This window comes from Micromonas commoda, chromosome 12, assembly GCF_000090985.2.
Source record: "Micromonas commoda chromosome 12, complete sequence".
Lineage (NCBI taxonomy): Eukaryota > Viridiplantae > Chlorophyta > Mamiellophyceae > Mamiellales > Mamiellaceae > Micromonas > Micromonas commoda.
This window is the reverse complement of record NC_013049.1, coordinates 705,734-720,643: the sequence shown is the minus strand read 5'-3', so window position 1 is coordinate 720,643 and position 14,910 is coordinate 705,734. Positions and strand designations below refer to the sequence as shown.

At 65.2% G+C, this 14,910-nt stretch overlaps 7 protein-coding genes across 7 annotated transcripts; 3 read left to right on the top strand and 4 right to left on the bottom strand.

Annotated features, from left to right (window-relative positions):
• Positions 1 to 453: 453 nt before the first annotated feature.
• MICPUN_87128 (predicted protein) lies at positions 454 to 2,214 on the top strand (the record flags this gene model as incomplete). Its single annotated transcript, XM_002509279.1, has 2 exons — positions 454 to 1,977; positions 2,038 to 2,214. 2 exons carry the CDS (start codon positions 454 to 456, stop codon positions 2,212 to 2,214), a joined length of 1,701 nt encoding a protein of 566 aa, XP_002509325.1.
• Positions 2,203 to 2,791, bottom strand: MICPUN_109259 (predicted protein). The gene has a single exon (XM_002509038.1). The coding sequence runs from the start codon at positions 2,771 to 2,773 to the stop codon at positions 2,273 to 2,275; it is 501 nt and encodes a 166-aa protein (XP_002509084.1). The 5' UTR covers positions 2,774 to 2,791; the 3' UTR covers positions 2,203 to 2,272.
• Positions 2,792 to 2,921: 130 nt separating this feature from the next.
• MICPUN_103393 (predicted protein) lies at positions 2,922 to 5,681 on the top strand (the record flags this gene model as incomplete). Its single annotated transcript, XM_002509278.1, has 1 exon — positions 2,922 to 5,681. One exon carries the CDS (start codon positions 2,922 to 2,924, stop codon positions 5,679 to 5,681), a length of 2,760 nt encoding a protein of 919 aa, XP_002509324.1.
• Positions 5,682 to 5,852: 171 nt separating this feature from the next.
• MICPUN_73936 (predicted protein) lies at positions 5,853 to 6,249 on the bottom strand (the record flags this gene model as incomplete). The annotated part of the gene is made up of 1 exon (XM_002509037.1): positions 5,853 to 6,249. A coding segment is annotated over one exon (397 nt), but the record flags the coding sequence as incomplete, so codon positions are not given.
• A 1,405-nt stretch (positions 6,250 to 7,654) lies between these two features.
• PHO3 (glycosyltransferase family 35 protein) lies at positions 7,655 to 10,327 on the top strand (the record flags this gene model as incomplete). The annotated part of the gene is made up of 1 exon (XM_002509277.1): positions 7,655 to 10,327. One exon carries the CDS (start codon positions 7,655 to 7,657, stop codon positions 10,325 to 10,327), a length of 2,673 nt encoding a protein of 890 aa, XP_002509323.1.
• Positions 10,328 to 10,352: 25 nt separating this feature from the next.
• MICPUN_109260 (predicted protein) lies at positions 10,353 to 11,701 on the bottom strand. The gene has a single exon (XM_002509036.1). It carries the CDS (start codon positions 11,660 to 11,662, stop codon positions 10,424 to 10,426), a length of 1,239 nt encoding a protein of 412 aa, XP_002509082.1. The 5' UTR covers positions 11,663 to 11,701; the 3' UTR covers positions 10,353 to 10,423.
• Positions 11,702 to 11,916: 215 nt separating this feature from the next.
• Positions 11,917 to 14,418, bottom strand: MICPUN_86840 (predicted protein; the record flags this gene model as incomplete). The annotated part of the gene is made up of 1 exon (XM_002509035.1): positions 11,917 to 14,418. The coding sequence occupies one exon, from the start codon at positions 14,416 to 14,418 to the stop codon at positions 11,917 to 11,919; it is 2,502 nt and encodes an 833-aa protein (XP_002509081.1).
• Positions 14,419 to 14,910: the final 492 nt, after the last annotated feature.

Sequence of the window (14,910 nt, the reverse complement as noted above, 5' to 3'; positions counted from 1 at the left end):
CATCGCCGTCTCCCTCGGGCCCTCTCGCAACGCGCCGACGGCGCTCTCCGTCGGTCGGTTCGCGCGCCGCGCGACCGTATCCTACGCCGCCGGGTGCGTCTCTCCGCGTCGCCGCCGTCACGGGTGGACGAGTCGCCGCGCGGTGGGAACCCGTGCGCGGCCACTCGTCCGTCACGCCATCCCCCCCCGCCTCCTCCGCGGAGGTCCCATCGCCGTTACCCTAAAACCTCCCGGTTCCAACCGTCGGCTCACCGTCCCGACCCCCCGATCGCCCGACTCCACGCGCGCAGGACCGACGCTCCCACCGCGGAGGAGCTCAAGGCCGCGGCCGACGCCGTCGCCGCCGCGGGTGCCAAGGTAAAGGCGCTCAAAGCCGCTGGCGCTACGAACAGCGACGAGGCGGTCGTCGCGGGTGTCGCCACGCTGAAGGAGCTCAAGGCGGAACTCGCGGCGATGGAGATCGCCGCCGGCGTGACGCCTCCCCCGGCGCCGGAGAAACCGAAGCCCGCGAGCCCGCAAAAGAAAGGGGGCGGGAACAACCAACAGAAGAAGGGCGGCGGCGGCGGCGGCGGAAACAGCAAGGGGGGCGACGCCGAGGGCGCGGGCACGAGCTCCGCGGAGGAGGTGAAGGCGCTGAGGATCGCCAAGGTTGCGCAGCTCAGGGACGCGGGCGCTGAGCCGTTCGCGTACAGGTTCGACCGGACGCACACCGCGACGCAGCTTCAATCGATTCATAAGGACCTCGCGGACGGCGCCGAGGTGGAGGGCACCGTGGAGGCGGTGTGCGGGCGGGTGAAGGCGAGGCGCGTGTTCGGCAAGCTCGCGTTTTTATCCCTCGAGGACGACGGCGGCAGCATCCAGCTGTACTGCGACAAGAAGCGCATCGACGCGGTAACGCCCGGCGCGTTCAAGCGCATCGTGGACCTCGTGGACATGGGCGACATCGTCGGCGCGCGAGGCACGGTCAAGCGGACGGAGAAGGGCGAGCTGTCCATCGCGGTGGACTCGTTTGAGATGCTCACCAAGTCGCTCCTGCCGCTCCCCGACAAGTTCAAGGGGCTCACCGACGTGGAGATGCGGTATCGACAGAGGTACGTCGACCTCATCGCCAACCCCGAGGTACGGGACACGTTCCGCGCGAGAGCCGGCATCGTCAGCGGCATCAGGCGCTTCCTGGACGACAGGGCTTTCATGGAGATGGAGACGCCGGTGCTCGAGACTCGCGCGGGGGGAGCCGACGCGAAGCCCTTCAACACCTTTCACAACGCGCTCGGCATGAACCTGACGCTGCGCATCGCCACGGAGCTGCACCTCAAGCGGCTCGTCGTCGGGGGCTTCGAGCGCGTGTACGAGATGGGCCGCATCTTCCGCAACGAGGGCATCAGCACCAGGCACAACCCGGAATTTACCAGCGTCGAGGTGTACCAGGCGTACGCGGATGTCTCGGACATGCTCGAGCTGACCGAAGAGATGATCTGCTACTGCTGCGAGCGCGCCAACGGAGGCGCGCTCAAGATTCAGTACGGCGACGAGCTGATCGACTTGGGCCAGAGGCCCTGGCGCAGGGCGCCGATGAACGACCTGGTGAAGGAAGCCGCCGGCGTCGACGTCATGGGCGACTACGGCCATAACGGCGACTTGGCCGGGGCCAAGGCGGCGGCGGAGGCCGCGCTTCGCGCGTTGGGCGATAAGGAGTCCATGTCGGGCATCCCCGGGGTGCAGCAGGCGCCGAGCGTGGGTCACGTCCTGAACGAGATGTTCGAGGCGACCGTGGAGACGAAGCTGCGGCAGCCCACCTTCGTGCTCGACCACCCGGTGGAGATCTCGCCCCTCGCCAAGCCGCACCGAGCGAAACCCGGCGTCACCGAGCGCTTCGAGCTGTTCATCGTCGGGCGCGAGCTGGCGAACTCCTTCAGCGAGCTCACCGATCCCGTGGACCAGCGAACGCGCCTGGAGTCGCAGATTGAGACGCACAGGGTGGCGCAGGAGGCGGCCAGGGCGGCGGCGGAGGCCAAGGGTAAGGCGGCGTTGGCCGAGTACGAAGCCGAGCTGTATCCCATCGCGATGGACGAAGATTTCGTCACCGCGCTGGAGTACGGCATGCCGCCCACCGCGGGCATGGGCCTCGGCGTGGACAGGCTGGTGATGTTGCTGACGAACAGCGCGTCCATCCGCGACGTCATCGCGTTCCCCTTGCTCAAGAGCCAGGACTGAGCTCGTATTGTTATACACTTGTGTTATCGATCTCTATCTGATACCTAACTAACGGTGCCTACTGCCCGTGCGTCCCCGTCGCGAGCGCCGCGACGCGCCGTGCGAACCTCGTGGATTCTATCTTGCCCTCCTTCGTCGCGAACGGGTCGCTCACGGCGTCCGCGTAGGCGTCTTGCATGGCTTTAAACGCCGCCCGAACCGTCTCCGCGCTCGGCTCCGAACCGATCCGGTCCTCGTACACGAGCAAGAGCCGGGCGCGAGTGTTCGTCACCCACGCGTGCACCTGGTGATCCTCCGTGCGGAACACGGGTCCGAGGTACGGGTCCTTGGGCCCGCGGCCGGTCGTCGCCACCGCGGCGCCGCTGCCCCCGGACGCGGACGCTATCGACGACCTGTCGATCCTGCCCAGGAGATCCTCGACGGCGTCGAGCGAGCAGTGGAGGGTCCGCTGCACGGCGTGGTCGGCGGACTCGTCGTCGTCGCCCACGAGCTCGCCGAAGGTCTGCACGTGCACGGGCGCGTTTCGCGGGCTGATCACGGCGGCGCACACGAGCGACATAACGTGCGAACGGACTCGCTTTCACGCGCGCGGCGCCCCGAACAGAAATGTGTGTTCGTCTCGTTCCGAGCGAGGCGATGTTAGCTGAGCGACGTTGGGGCAACGGCAGTGGGCGACGCGTCGGAGGGGCGCGGGGGGGAGCGGCGCGATGACGGCGGATGGCTCGGCGTCTTTTCTCTCGCGGGTCGGTCGCCCCAAGGCGCCGCCGCCCAAGGAGAAGTTCGCGTCCATCATGGAGGGAGTCTTCGACGGCACCCTGGCGGGCCTGCGACGCAAGCCGGAGGAATTCTGGAACGAACTCTTCCTCCTCGGGTGCAACGCGCGCGCGCTGACCGAGCTCGTGGCGTCGTCCACGCCGGATACGCTGCACCGGCGGCGCGAGGAGATCACGACCTTGTGTCAGCGCGCGTCGGAGCGCATCAACGACGGCGCGCTTCTTCGACGTAGCCGTGCTCTCGAGCTGCTCTGCGTGCTGCTCCTGCAGATCGCGAGGGCTCCGTTCCCGGAGCGAAGCCTCGGCGTCATTAACACCTGCGCGGGCGGGCAGGAAACGTGCGACGCGTTCTTCGCGGACCTCATCTCGCGATGTGCGGCGTGCGCGGCGAACCACGACCTGCCCGTGGCGCTCAGGAGGCTCGCGGTTCGATGCATGCTGACCGTCGTGTGCGCCGTGGACGACAACGTCAACAGGAACGCGCTGGTCCAGTACTTCATGATCGACGACGTGTACGAGCCCGTCATGAAGGTGCTCATAGCGCCGGTGGACGTCCCCGGGGGAGGCGTTTCGTCCGAGACGCACGAGGACGCGACGGCTTTGGCGCACGGCGCGAGGGGTTTCGGACCCGGCGCCCGCGAAGTCGTCGACGGGAATGGCGACGCAACAGGTGGTGACTCACCGGGCGGTGACTCGCCGGGCGAGGCTGAGGACCGGAGGATGGCGAGGAAGGGCGCGGCGCTGGGAACCACGAAGGAGCGCTCGATGCTCAGGGAGGAGGCAGGGTGCCTCCTCGCGCTGCTTCTGAGCTGGAGGGAGACGCGCAACGCGTACACGCTCCGGCTGAGCGACGCGGACGGCGTCGAGATGTCGGTTATTCTGCGAGCGGCGTGCTCGATGCTCGCGGCTCCAGCGCGGGGGGACCCGAACGAAAGCGGCGCCGACGGCCTCACCGCCGACCCCGGCGCGTGGATGTCCAGCGTCACCGCGAACGTCGCCGCGGCGGTGCGAGGGACGCGCGAGCCGGGCGGTTTGATGGGTGACCTCGCGATGCGATTGGGCTTTGACGAAGACGACGACACGGCTGTGGTGCGCGGCGACGACGGTTCGCGCGGATGGGAGCTCGGGCCCGGCCCGTGCGCCGCGATCCTGCTCCTGCACGCGCTCGTGAGGGACAGCGGGTTGCTGCGCAAGCCCGTGATCTGGCTGGAGCTGACCCCGAAACCGGACGAGATGCTGCACGGGGTGCCCGTGGGTCAGAGGTGGCGCGAGGCGTTGGGAAGGGTGCTGTGTTTCATACGAATCCTCTGCCGCGGGAGGAGGAGGAGGAGGATGAGGAGAAAGCTCCTGCCAGGAGGAGGCGCTAGATCGTTACCGGCGGGGGTCACGGTGCCGACGGCGATCGGGGACGTCACCGCGGAGGAGGAACAGGGCTGGTGGGACTGGCTCACCGGCGCCGCCGCCGCGGCTTCGCCGTACAAGCTCAGCGCGACGCGTCGGCTCGGGAAGTGGGTCGGAGCCGGCTCGAGGGGAACCGGCGCGTGGATCGAACACGACGGCGAGAGCGCGGACGAGGAGTTCGCGGGGTCCACCGCGCTGCTGGCGGTGTCGCTGCTCCGCGCGTTGCTCGACGACGCCAGCGCCGCGGAGTTTTTACACGCCGTCGACGCCCGGCGACTCGCGCCCCCGGAAGAGACTCTCGGGTTCGACTCTCGGAAGTCCGGTCTCGAAAGGACCGAAGAGACTGAAGGGACCTCGAACCCGGACTTCTTCTCGCTGGCGAGCTCGCTGGGTGCCGCCCTCGGACTCCCGGTGAGTGGCGCGAGGGGGGGGGAAGGAGGCGCCTCGTCCGTTCGGAGTTCGCCGCCCGTGGCGTCCGCGGTGTTGGAGCTCCTATCCTCGGTGCTGGCGGAGGGCGCGCCGGGCGAGCTAAATTCCACGTCCCCCGCCGCCGTCGAATCGCACGCCGTTTACGTCATTCACCGTGCGCTGGAGACGCAGGTGGCGCGTGGCGGACGCGTCCTGTGCGTTCGATGGGATCTCCTGTGGCTCGGGCTGATGTCCACGCTGCGGCGGTGCGCGGACGGCGGCGCCGACGCGTTGGCGTCTCCGCACGTCGCGACGCTCGTCTCGCAGTGCGTGAATTTGATCAATTTCGTTTTGGCGAGGAGGGGCGCGTTGTGCCAGAGCGACGACGACGTCGTGCCGCTCGTGAACGTGCTCAGGGAGGAGGAGAGTGTGTTGGCCACGATCGCGCACGGAGCCAGTCTGAACGGGTACCTCGTGGACGCGGCGGACGTCGCGGCGATGGCCAGGCGGCGAAACGTGCTCGTCGACGACGAAGATTTTCGGGATGGGGACGTTCGCAGGGCGGGCGTTCGCATGGAGACGGTGCACGCCGTGCAGTCGCACTTTCGATCGTTACCGGTCGTCGCCGACGAAGTCGTGATGCGCAAGGCGCTTCAGATGTTTCGCGCGCCCGTCGGGGACGCGCTCGACGCGGGCTGGGCTCTCGGCACGACTCTCGGCGGCGGCGGCGGCGGGGTCGGGGCAAGGGGACGGCTGGGCGGTGACGCGGCGAGGATGGAGCGGGCCGCGGCGAGCTCCGCGCGCGCGCTCGTCGGGGAACTGCTGGAAGGTCCCCTGGGGTCGGTGCCCGCGGGCCTGCGCCCGAAGATTCGGGTCCCCCGTTAGCGGAGCATCGGCGTACAAGTGGGCCATTGTGAATAAAAGTAGTCTGATATTACACGCCTCCCGAGTAGCCGACGAGGGATCAATCGGCGCCTGTCGCCTGCTCGGGTCGCAGCGCCCCCGACATGACGTCCGGCAGCTTCTTCCCCCGCGCCAAGCTCGTCGCCCCCCGCGTCAGCGTGTGCGAAATCACCCCCGTCGGACCGAAGAAGAGGCACAGCAGCAGCGAGTGCGCCGCGAAGACGTCGTTTTTCCGAGCGTCGAGATAGATCCATCTTCCGACGAAAAGGTCCATGGCGATGAAGTGCGCCCACCCCACCGCCATGCACCACTCGTACGAGAAACCCTTACTCAGCGCCGCGAGGTCGGGTTTGCCCGTGCTGAAAGCCTCGATGATCCGAGGATCCGAGAAGGAATAGTACGTGAGGTAGATGTACACAAATCCGAGCAGGATCGGCACAGCGTACGAGCCCATGACCGTCTCCGTGACCTTGTTCTTAGGGAAGGCGATCATGCCCAGCCAGAAGGGGAATATGGCGGCGTTTTCCACGTCGAACACCGTCTCTGGGGTGGGGATCCACTCCAGACCTGGGGGAGGGAACGCCTCGCATCGGTGCGAGTCGTTCCCGGAGCGTCCGTGGCGGGTGTGTCCAACGGCCGAGGGTGTCGCGCGGGTGCGGGTCGCGCCGGGGAACGAGGAGGCGACCGCACGGACCCCGACGCGAGGTGCGCGCGAGTACATCGCGCGAGAGACGATGGGAAGCGCGGCGAAGGAAGTCGTCATCATCGCGTTGGAATGAACGACAACGAGGAAGCCAACTGGAAACGAAGCTCGCGGCTGTGGCACGCTCATCAGATTCGAACCCGCTCATCATAACGAAGGTAATTGGCTATTTTTGGCACAGACAAACAGTCAGGTGAAAAGAGCCAATTTTCTGGCGCAAAAAGGGACAAAAAGTAGTGGTCCCGGTGGTCCACAGAAACCCTCTCGCCACGGCGCCGCAGAGTGCAAGGAGGGAGGCGCGGGCGTCATGGACTCGTACGACGTCGCATCCCCGGAAGTCTCCCGGCGCCGCGGCGAGTTCTTCTCGCAGCTGGGCGACGAGCGGGGCGCGAACCCGCCGTATCCCGCGTCGCCCGGGGGACGGGAAGGGCTCTTCGGGCACGCCGACCGCGGCTCCAGCGATGACGCGTCGGGCGGCAACGATCCGCACTCGTTCTGGGACAAGACATTCGGCGCTGGGGGCGCGGTGGGGAACGGCTCCAAGCCCCCGTCCGCGTTGTCCCCCGCGCCGTCGGACTGGAGTGCGAAGGAGCGCGCGAGCCGCGGCATTCCGTTGGATGGCGGGGGCTACTACGACGCCGACGGACCGGCGATTCGGCGCGGCGCGAACGGCGCGACCAACGGCGCCTCGGGACGCGCGCGCCGGCACCTGGGTTTCGACGCGCGGCAGAGCTTTGGGAGCAAGGCGGCGAACGGCGAGGGGTTCAACCCGGAGAATCTCGTCGACCCGAACGTGCTGCAGGAGGCGGTGCGCCAGTACAACAGCAGCGGCGGCAACACTCCAAACTCCCGACCCGACAGCGGCCGCGTCGCGCCGGGCCTCGGGTCCCCTAACGGGCCCATGCCCCTCGGCATGAACCAGAACGGCGGGCAACACGGCCACAGGCGACGCGCGAGCGAGCTCTCCGAGCAGGACTACGAACGAGCGGGACTCGCACCCGGGAATTATCCCCCGAGAGGCGGAGGGATGTGGGACACGATGGCGTCGCAGGTTTCGGAGTACGCCCCGCTCGGAGATCCCTCCCCGCTCTCCGCGGACATGTCGAGACTCGGTCTCCGGGACCCGGCGGACATCGCGGAGTCCCTTGCGAGGGACGGGCCCGCGCTGTCGTGGAAGCTGGACCCGATGGCGGACAACGCCGATCCGGACTCGCCCCCGGAGCGCCAAAAAGAATACATCGACGAGGCTGAGATGGACGAGTCCACGCACGGGGGTTCTCGCTACTACGGCGACGACTCCCAGTCGCTTCGCGCGCACGACGACGAGATCGCGACGCGTAAGGACCAGCTGTGGCGCCTCTCGTCTTCGTACCTCGTATCCGACGTTCCGTCGATACAGAGGTCGCTCGTGCAACACGTGGAGTACACGCTGGCGAGGCGGCGGTACAAGTTCGACCGCGGGTCGTTCTACCAGGCCACCGCGCACTCCGTCAGGGACAGGCTCATCGAGCGGTGGACGGACACGCAGCAGTTTTACGCTTCGCGGGACGGCAAGCGCATGTATTACCTTTCCCTGGAGTTTTTGGTGGGGCGGTCGATGGGGAACGCGGTGAGCAATCTGGGGTTGAGGGGTGCGTACGCCGAGGCTCTGAGGCAGCTGGGGTACGATCTGGAGGATATCATGTCGCAGGAGAAGGAGCCCGCGCTGGGCAACGGCGGCCTGGGCAGGCTCGCGTCTTGTTTCCTCGACACGCTCGCGACGCTGAACTATCCCGCCTGGGGGTACGGCATAAGGTACAAGTACGGCATGTTCGAGCAGAGACTCGTGAACGGCAAGCAGGTGGAGTTCCCGGACTACTGGCTCACGTACGGAAACCCGTGGGAGGTTGAGCGCCTGGACGTCAAGTACCTCGTGCGGCTGTACGGCGAGGTGAAGACGTACGAGGACGAGCAGACGGGGGAGACCAGGTTCAGGTGGGAGGGCGGCGAGGTGGTCGTCGCGGTGGCGTATGATACCCCCATTCCGGGCTACGGCACGTACAACACGAACAACATGCGGCTGTGGTCGTCCAAGCCGAGCCACGAGTTCGACCTCGCGTCGTTCAACGCGGGCGACTACTACGGCGCCGTGGAGGCGAAGGAGCGGTGCGAGAGCATAACCTCGGTGCTCTACCCAAGCGATGACACCGACTCGGGGAAAGTTCTGAGGCTCAAGCAGCAGTTCTTCTTCGTCAGCGCGACGCTCCAGGACGTGCTGAGGAGGTACAAGAAGCGGATCGTTCCGGGGCGGACGCTCAAGAACCTCCCGGAGAAGGTTGCGATTCAGCTCAACGACACGCATCCTTCCATCTCCATCCCGGAGCTCATGCGCTTGCTCCTCGACGACGAGATGCTACCGTGGGACGAGGCCTGGGACATCACGACGCGGACGTTCGGGTACACGAACCACACCATCCTGCCCGAGGCGTTGGAGAAGTGGCAGGTGCCCATGATGGAGGAGCTGTTACCTCGCCACATGCAGATCATCTACGAGATCAACCACCGGTTCTTGCAGCAGGTTGAGGATCGATGGCCGGGCGACAACGAGAAGATGCGCGCGATGTCCATCATAGAGGAGTCGACGCCGAAGATGGTCAGGATGGCGCACCTCGCCATGGTGGGCTCGCACGTCGTCAACGGTGTCGCGGAGATTCACACCAGGCTGGTGAAGTCCAGGCTGTTCCCCGAGTTTGACCAGATGTTCCCGGGGCGGATTAAAAACGTGACCAACGGCGTGACGCCGAGGCGGTGGATCCTGCAGGCGAACCCCGCGATGGCGGGGATATTCACCAGCATCCTCGGTCCCGGGTGGGTCAACGACCTTCGCAGGCTCGCGACGCTCAAACCCTTCGCGCACGACGACACCTTTCAGCACTCGTGGAACGAGGCCAAGCGGCTGAACAAGGAGCGGCTTGCGCTGTGGGTCAAGGCCAACATGGGCGTGGACCTCATGACCAACGCCATATACGACATGCAGGTGAAGCGCATACACGAGTACAAGCGGCAGTTGCTGAACGTGCTCGGCATAGTGCACAGGTACGCGGTCATCGCCGGGTCCACCCCCGAGCAGAGGGCGAGGATGCTGCCCCGCGTCTGCGTCATCGCCGGGAAAGCCGCGCCGGGGTACGAAGTCGCCAAGAAGATCATCCAGCTCGCTTGCGCCGTGAGCAAGGCTGTGAACAACGACGTGAGGTGCGCGGGTGTCCTGCAGGTCGTGTTTATTCCCAACTTTAACGTCTCACTCGCGGAGCTCATCATCCCGGCGTCTGACGTGAGCCAGCACATATCCACCGCGGGCATGGAGGCTTCGGGCACGGGAAACATGAAATTCGTCATGAACGGCGGCCTCATTGTCGGAACCGCGGATGGCGCCAACATCGAAATCGCGCGCGCGGTGGGCGAGGATAACCTCTTCTGCTTCGGCGCCACCGCGGATGAGGTGGCGGCGCTCAGGAACACCATGAAGAGCCGCCTGCCCGCCGGCGACGAGCGGCTGCAGCGGTCCGTTCGCATGATCAGGTCGGGCGTTTTCGGCAACCCCGACGATTTCTCGCAGCTTATGGACAACATCGAACCGGCGAACGACTACTACCTCATAGCGCACGATTTTCCCGGGTACCTCGATGCACTCGACATGGCGGACGCGGCGTACCTGCACCAGCCCTCGTGGACGGCGAGGACCATTCGCGCGGCTTGTTCCATGTGGGAGTTTTCGTCTGATCGCACAATCAAGGAATACGCCGACAAGGTGTGGCAGATGGAGCCGCTGCCTTTCAAGCCCCCGCACCATCAGGACGGCGGCGGCGGCAGCATGGGCGGCGGCGGCAGACGAGGACCGTCGTTCAACGGGAGGGGTTCGCGGGCTGGGTACGACGGGGGGCGATGAGAGGCGGCGCCCCAAAAAGAGAATTCACGGAACAATTAGCGAAAGTTTGCAAGATCGATTGCTTGCCCCATCAAAGGGCGAGTATCGCATTTACCCTCAATCGTCCCCGAGCAGCGCGAACGGGTTCGCCGGGCCTTTCGCGTTACCACCGCCTGCGCCGCTCGGCCTCGCGCCGCCCTTTGCAGCTTTCACCAGCCACCCGTTGCCCCCGCCGGCCGCCGCCGCGGGCTTCTTCTTCGCCGCCGCGGGCTTGGCCGCCGCCGGGGTGAACAGCACGTCCCTGCACTCGTCCTCGAACCAACCCTTATCCTCACCCTCGAGGTCGGCTATGCGCTTCTCGATGTTGGGCTTCTTCGCGAGCTTTGCCAGGTCATCGCCCTTCAGGAGCCCGCCCTTGTTCTCGATCTTTTCCAGCGCGGCGAGCTCTTTTCGCAGATCGTTGAGCTCCTTCTCGTTGGCCATAGTGTAGACGATGGGCTTAAACTCCGATATATGCGCCACCTTCTCCTCCGCCTTTTTCTTCGCGGCTTCCAGGGCGTCTCTCTTCTTCGCCTTACCCTCCGCGTCGGCGGTGGCGATGGCCACGTCCATCTCCTCCAGTTTTTTCGCCAAGTCATCCACCATCTGCTTCTGTTCCCCCTTGGTGAGCCGCCCTTTCGCGACCATCTTCTCGAGCTCCTTGTTGAGGTGTTCGATCTTGGCGTTCACGTCCACCATGCTGTCGTACATCTCCTGCTCTTGCTCCGTGAGCGTCTGCTGGTCGCAAAGCATGGACTCGAGCATCTCCAGAGCCGACTGCATGACTTTCATTCTCTTGAGCAGCGCGCGCTTCTGCGAGAAGGACGGCGTGTTCATCGCGACGAGTTCTTGGAATTCCTCGAGCGTGCACGCGACACACTGGTACTCCGGGCTGTTGGGAACGGCGTCGCCGCCGGCGCCGCCCGTGTCTGCTCCCGCAGCCTCCGCCGCGGCGGCGCTGAGGTCGACCTTCGGGAAGACGTGGAGGTACTTGAGATCCTGGTCGGTGTCGTGCTGGTACTTGTACGTGCCCATGCACTCCTTGCATGCGCTCGCGCCTCGGTCGTCCTCGAACCCGGCGCCCCGCAACGCCTCGGTGAAGTGCTTGAGCATGTCCGGGTCGTACTTGCCCCGCGCTTTCTTGCCGCCGCCGATGACGAACTTGCACCCCACGTACGTCTTCGCGGACAAGGTTTGGGAAAGGCAACCGGTCACGAGATCCTGGATCCAGCCCGGGCTGAACCCGGCGAGGTCGTACTGCTCGCTGAGGCCGCTAAGCGCGTTGTCCTTGATCTCATCGCCGAGCTTGCTCGCCATCTTCGCGAGAGTTCGATCGATCGATCGACGCCGCAGGTGCGCTGGTCGTAAGTGCGCGTCCCAGGTCGCGCTTCCGAAACCCTCGAAGAAGAGTCGCGGCAGATGCTTCGCGGAATTTCGAAGCGACGGGAGGCGAATTGATCGAAGTTTCGCCAATTGACGACGGTGTATGTACAAGGCTAGAATTCGCGCTCTTCTACCGCGGGTTCGACGTCGAATCCTCCACGCCCCACCCTATGTCGCGCGCGTCTCAATCACAGCGGCTCGTGGTAGATCATGCCCCGCTCGGGGTCGTGCGTGAACCTCGCCGACGCAAACGCAGTGGACGCGTAGAAAGGAGCCAAGTCGTTGATGCCGTACTCCGAAGCCTTGCTCTCGAGCATCCTGCAGCGCACCGTCGTCCGCCCGCTGCGCTGCGACACGCTCTCGCCGGGTGCGCCGACCTTATCCCAGTAGTTCATCTCGCGGACGATCCCGCGCAAGATTTCGAGCAGGAGCTGGTCGTAGTCCCTGTGGAAGTGGGTGTACCGAGCGAATTTCTTTTGCAGCGACTTTTGCACCGAGAGCTTCTGCGTCCCGATGAACGAGCTCAGCATCACCGCGATCGCGGCGTCGATGTCCTCGCTGTCCACGTGCTCGCTCAGTCGCATGGAAGCCCTCGCTTCTGACATGCGGATGATCGACTCGACGTGACGGACCGCAACCGGCATGCCCTCGCGAGTCACGCTCTCCCTTCGAAGCTCCGCGTACACCTGCGAAATCTTTGGCAAATCGCCGCTGCTCAACTTGGGCTTGATGAATCTCTTGCTGTACGAAACGTACTTTTTGAGCATATCCTGGGAGATCGGTTCGAGGTCGTCGTGCGTGTCGCTCATGTTCGTGACCGACAGAAGGCCCGTCGGGTCGTCAGTCTCGGGGTCGAAATCTTTGTGCGACCTGACGTGAGAGCCGACCACAAACTTGGCGAGTCGCTCGTCGAGGACGGGGTCGATCGTGTCCTTCACGACGCAGAGAATGTCGAAGCGCGACAAGATGGGGTCGGTGAGCTCCACGTTGTCCGAAAAGGTTCGCGATGAATCGTACCTTCCGCCAACCGGGTTCGCCGCGGCGATGACCGAACACCGGGCCTGCAGCGAGGTCACGATGCCCGCCTTGGAGATGGAGATGGACTGCTGCTCCATCGCCTCGTGGATGGATACGCGGTCCTGGTCGTTCATCTTGTCGAACTCGTCAATCAGGCAGACGCCCCTGTCTGCCATGACCAAGGCTCCGCCCTGCAACACCCACTCGCGCGTCACCGGATCTTTTTGCACGGCGGCGGTGAGACCCACCGCAGACGCACCCTTGCCCGTGGCGTACACCGCGCGGTTGGCGGTTTTCTCCACGTACTTTAAGAACTGGGACTTGGCCACGCCGGGGTCCCCCAACAGGAGCATGTTGATGTCACCCCTGAGCCTTGTTTTTCCCTTGACGATCTTCTCCTGGCCGCCAAAGAGCGCGAGCGCGATGCCCGCTTTGATGTCGTCGTGCCCGTGAATTGACGGAGCGATGGATTTCACGATGCGCTGGCAGATCCGCGGGTCCCGCGACAATCGCCTTATCTCCTCCTTGTCCTCGTCCGTCAACGCCGTAGTGGCGAACCTGTCTCCCTTGCGCAGTAGATGATTGGCGACGATGTGGGTGCTGAAAACCGGGAATCCGGTGCGGGTGTTGAGCCCGCCCTCAAAGTTGGTGGTGAACACGCCGGTCACCTCCACCTCGTCACCAGGCCGGATCTGGTCGATCAGGTCGTTGAGTAGGATGACCTCCTTGCTCCTGGGTAAGCGACCCGCGGGCACGTTCCCCGGGGACTCCTGAAGCGTGACCCGCTGGTAGTTGCGGTAGATTGTCTTCTCCTGGCTCACCGACCAAGGCCCCTTCGACTGGCACTCCACGCACGACCCGGGCTTCTGCTCCTCGGCGCCGTTCTTGCACATCATCGGCCCGGCGAGGAACCCGCACCGGCCGCACGTGTAGTACGCCTCCTGCAGCTGCGGGAAAACGCCGGTTCGCTTTGTCACCACGCCCTCCACCTTGATGAGTTGCTCGAGATGCGACTGCCGGATGTCGCGGATCTGGTCCTTGATCGGCAGGTCCTCCAACCGCACGAACACGTGCTTGTGGATGGACTCGTACGACGGGTATAGCTTCAGTGTCTCCGCCTTGGCCGCCTCGTGGAACAGCTCGAACATCTCGGCGGGGGCGTCGGCGACCCAGATGGCGAGCGTCGGTTCCAGCCTGGACAGGTGCAGGTACGACACCTCCAACGACTGCCTGTTGTTCACGCACATGTCCCTGATGCGTTTCCTGTACACCAAGTTTCCCGGATCGTTCTCCGCGGTGTACTTGCGCAGGAACCTGGCGAACTTGCGTCGAATCTCGAGCTTCGTTCGGTCCCTGTTGATCCACTCGCGCAGAGGTCCGTCGTAGTTCTCGATGTCCACCTCGTACTCTTCCTCCTCTTCATCGTCCTCGTCGCGATCCGCGGCGCGTCGCCTGCGCTGCTGCCTGTGCCACACGTCATCATCCTCGTCCACCTCCAGGGCTCGGGGGCGAACGCGGCCTGTCGCGGGGTCGATGCGCCCGCCGCGTTGGGCCTCGTCGCGATCGTCGAGCGCAGCCTCCGCCCTAAGCCTCGCCTCGAGCTCCGCTTCCTCGTCGTAGTCGTCGGGCTCCTGATCCAATCCCTCGTCCTCGTACCTGTCCAGGTGTGGCATAACGCGGTAGTCCCTGCATCGGTGTGGGGGTTCGGGTGGCGAAGTCAGCGTGGGATGCCGCGGGAGGTGGTTGTTGTTGTTGGGTTTTTGGGTTTCGTCTCCATCGCGCGATCGGGGCGAATCTTTCGGGCACGCACTCGAGGACGTTGTCCATGAGATCCTCGCCCTCATCCTCCTCCTCGTCGTCGTGGACGCTCTCTAGGTTGTCATCGGAGCCGCCGAGATCGGAGCCGAACTCGTCGTCTCCATCGCCGAACGCGTCGCCGGCCTCGCTCATCGTTGCCTTCGCCGGGCGCTCTGATGGCCAGATTCGGGCTGGGTGCCAAAATGCGCATTTGAAATCCGCACGGTTCGTCACACACGCGAGCCGCAGAGGTGGATTCTCAGAGCTGACGACGCGGCTGTTGGCGCGCCATGGAGGCGTCTAAGAGGGTCGTCTTCGTATCCCTTCGGGGCAAGGAGGATGGAAGGCAACGCACGCGTCGGAAACGC

What these genes read in the sequence shown, in the direction of transcription:
- MICPUN_109259 (XM_002509038.1), bottom strand. Translation starts at nt 2,773, where the DNA reads ATGTCGCTCGTGTGCGCCGCCGTGATCAGCCCGCGAAACGCGCCCGTG.
- MICPUN_109260 (XM_002509036.1), bottom strand. Translation starts at nt 11,662, where the DNA reads ATGGCGAGCAAGCTCGGCGATGAGATCAAGGACAACGCGCTTAGCGGC.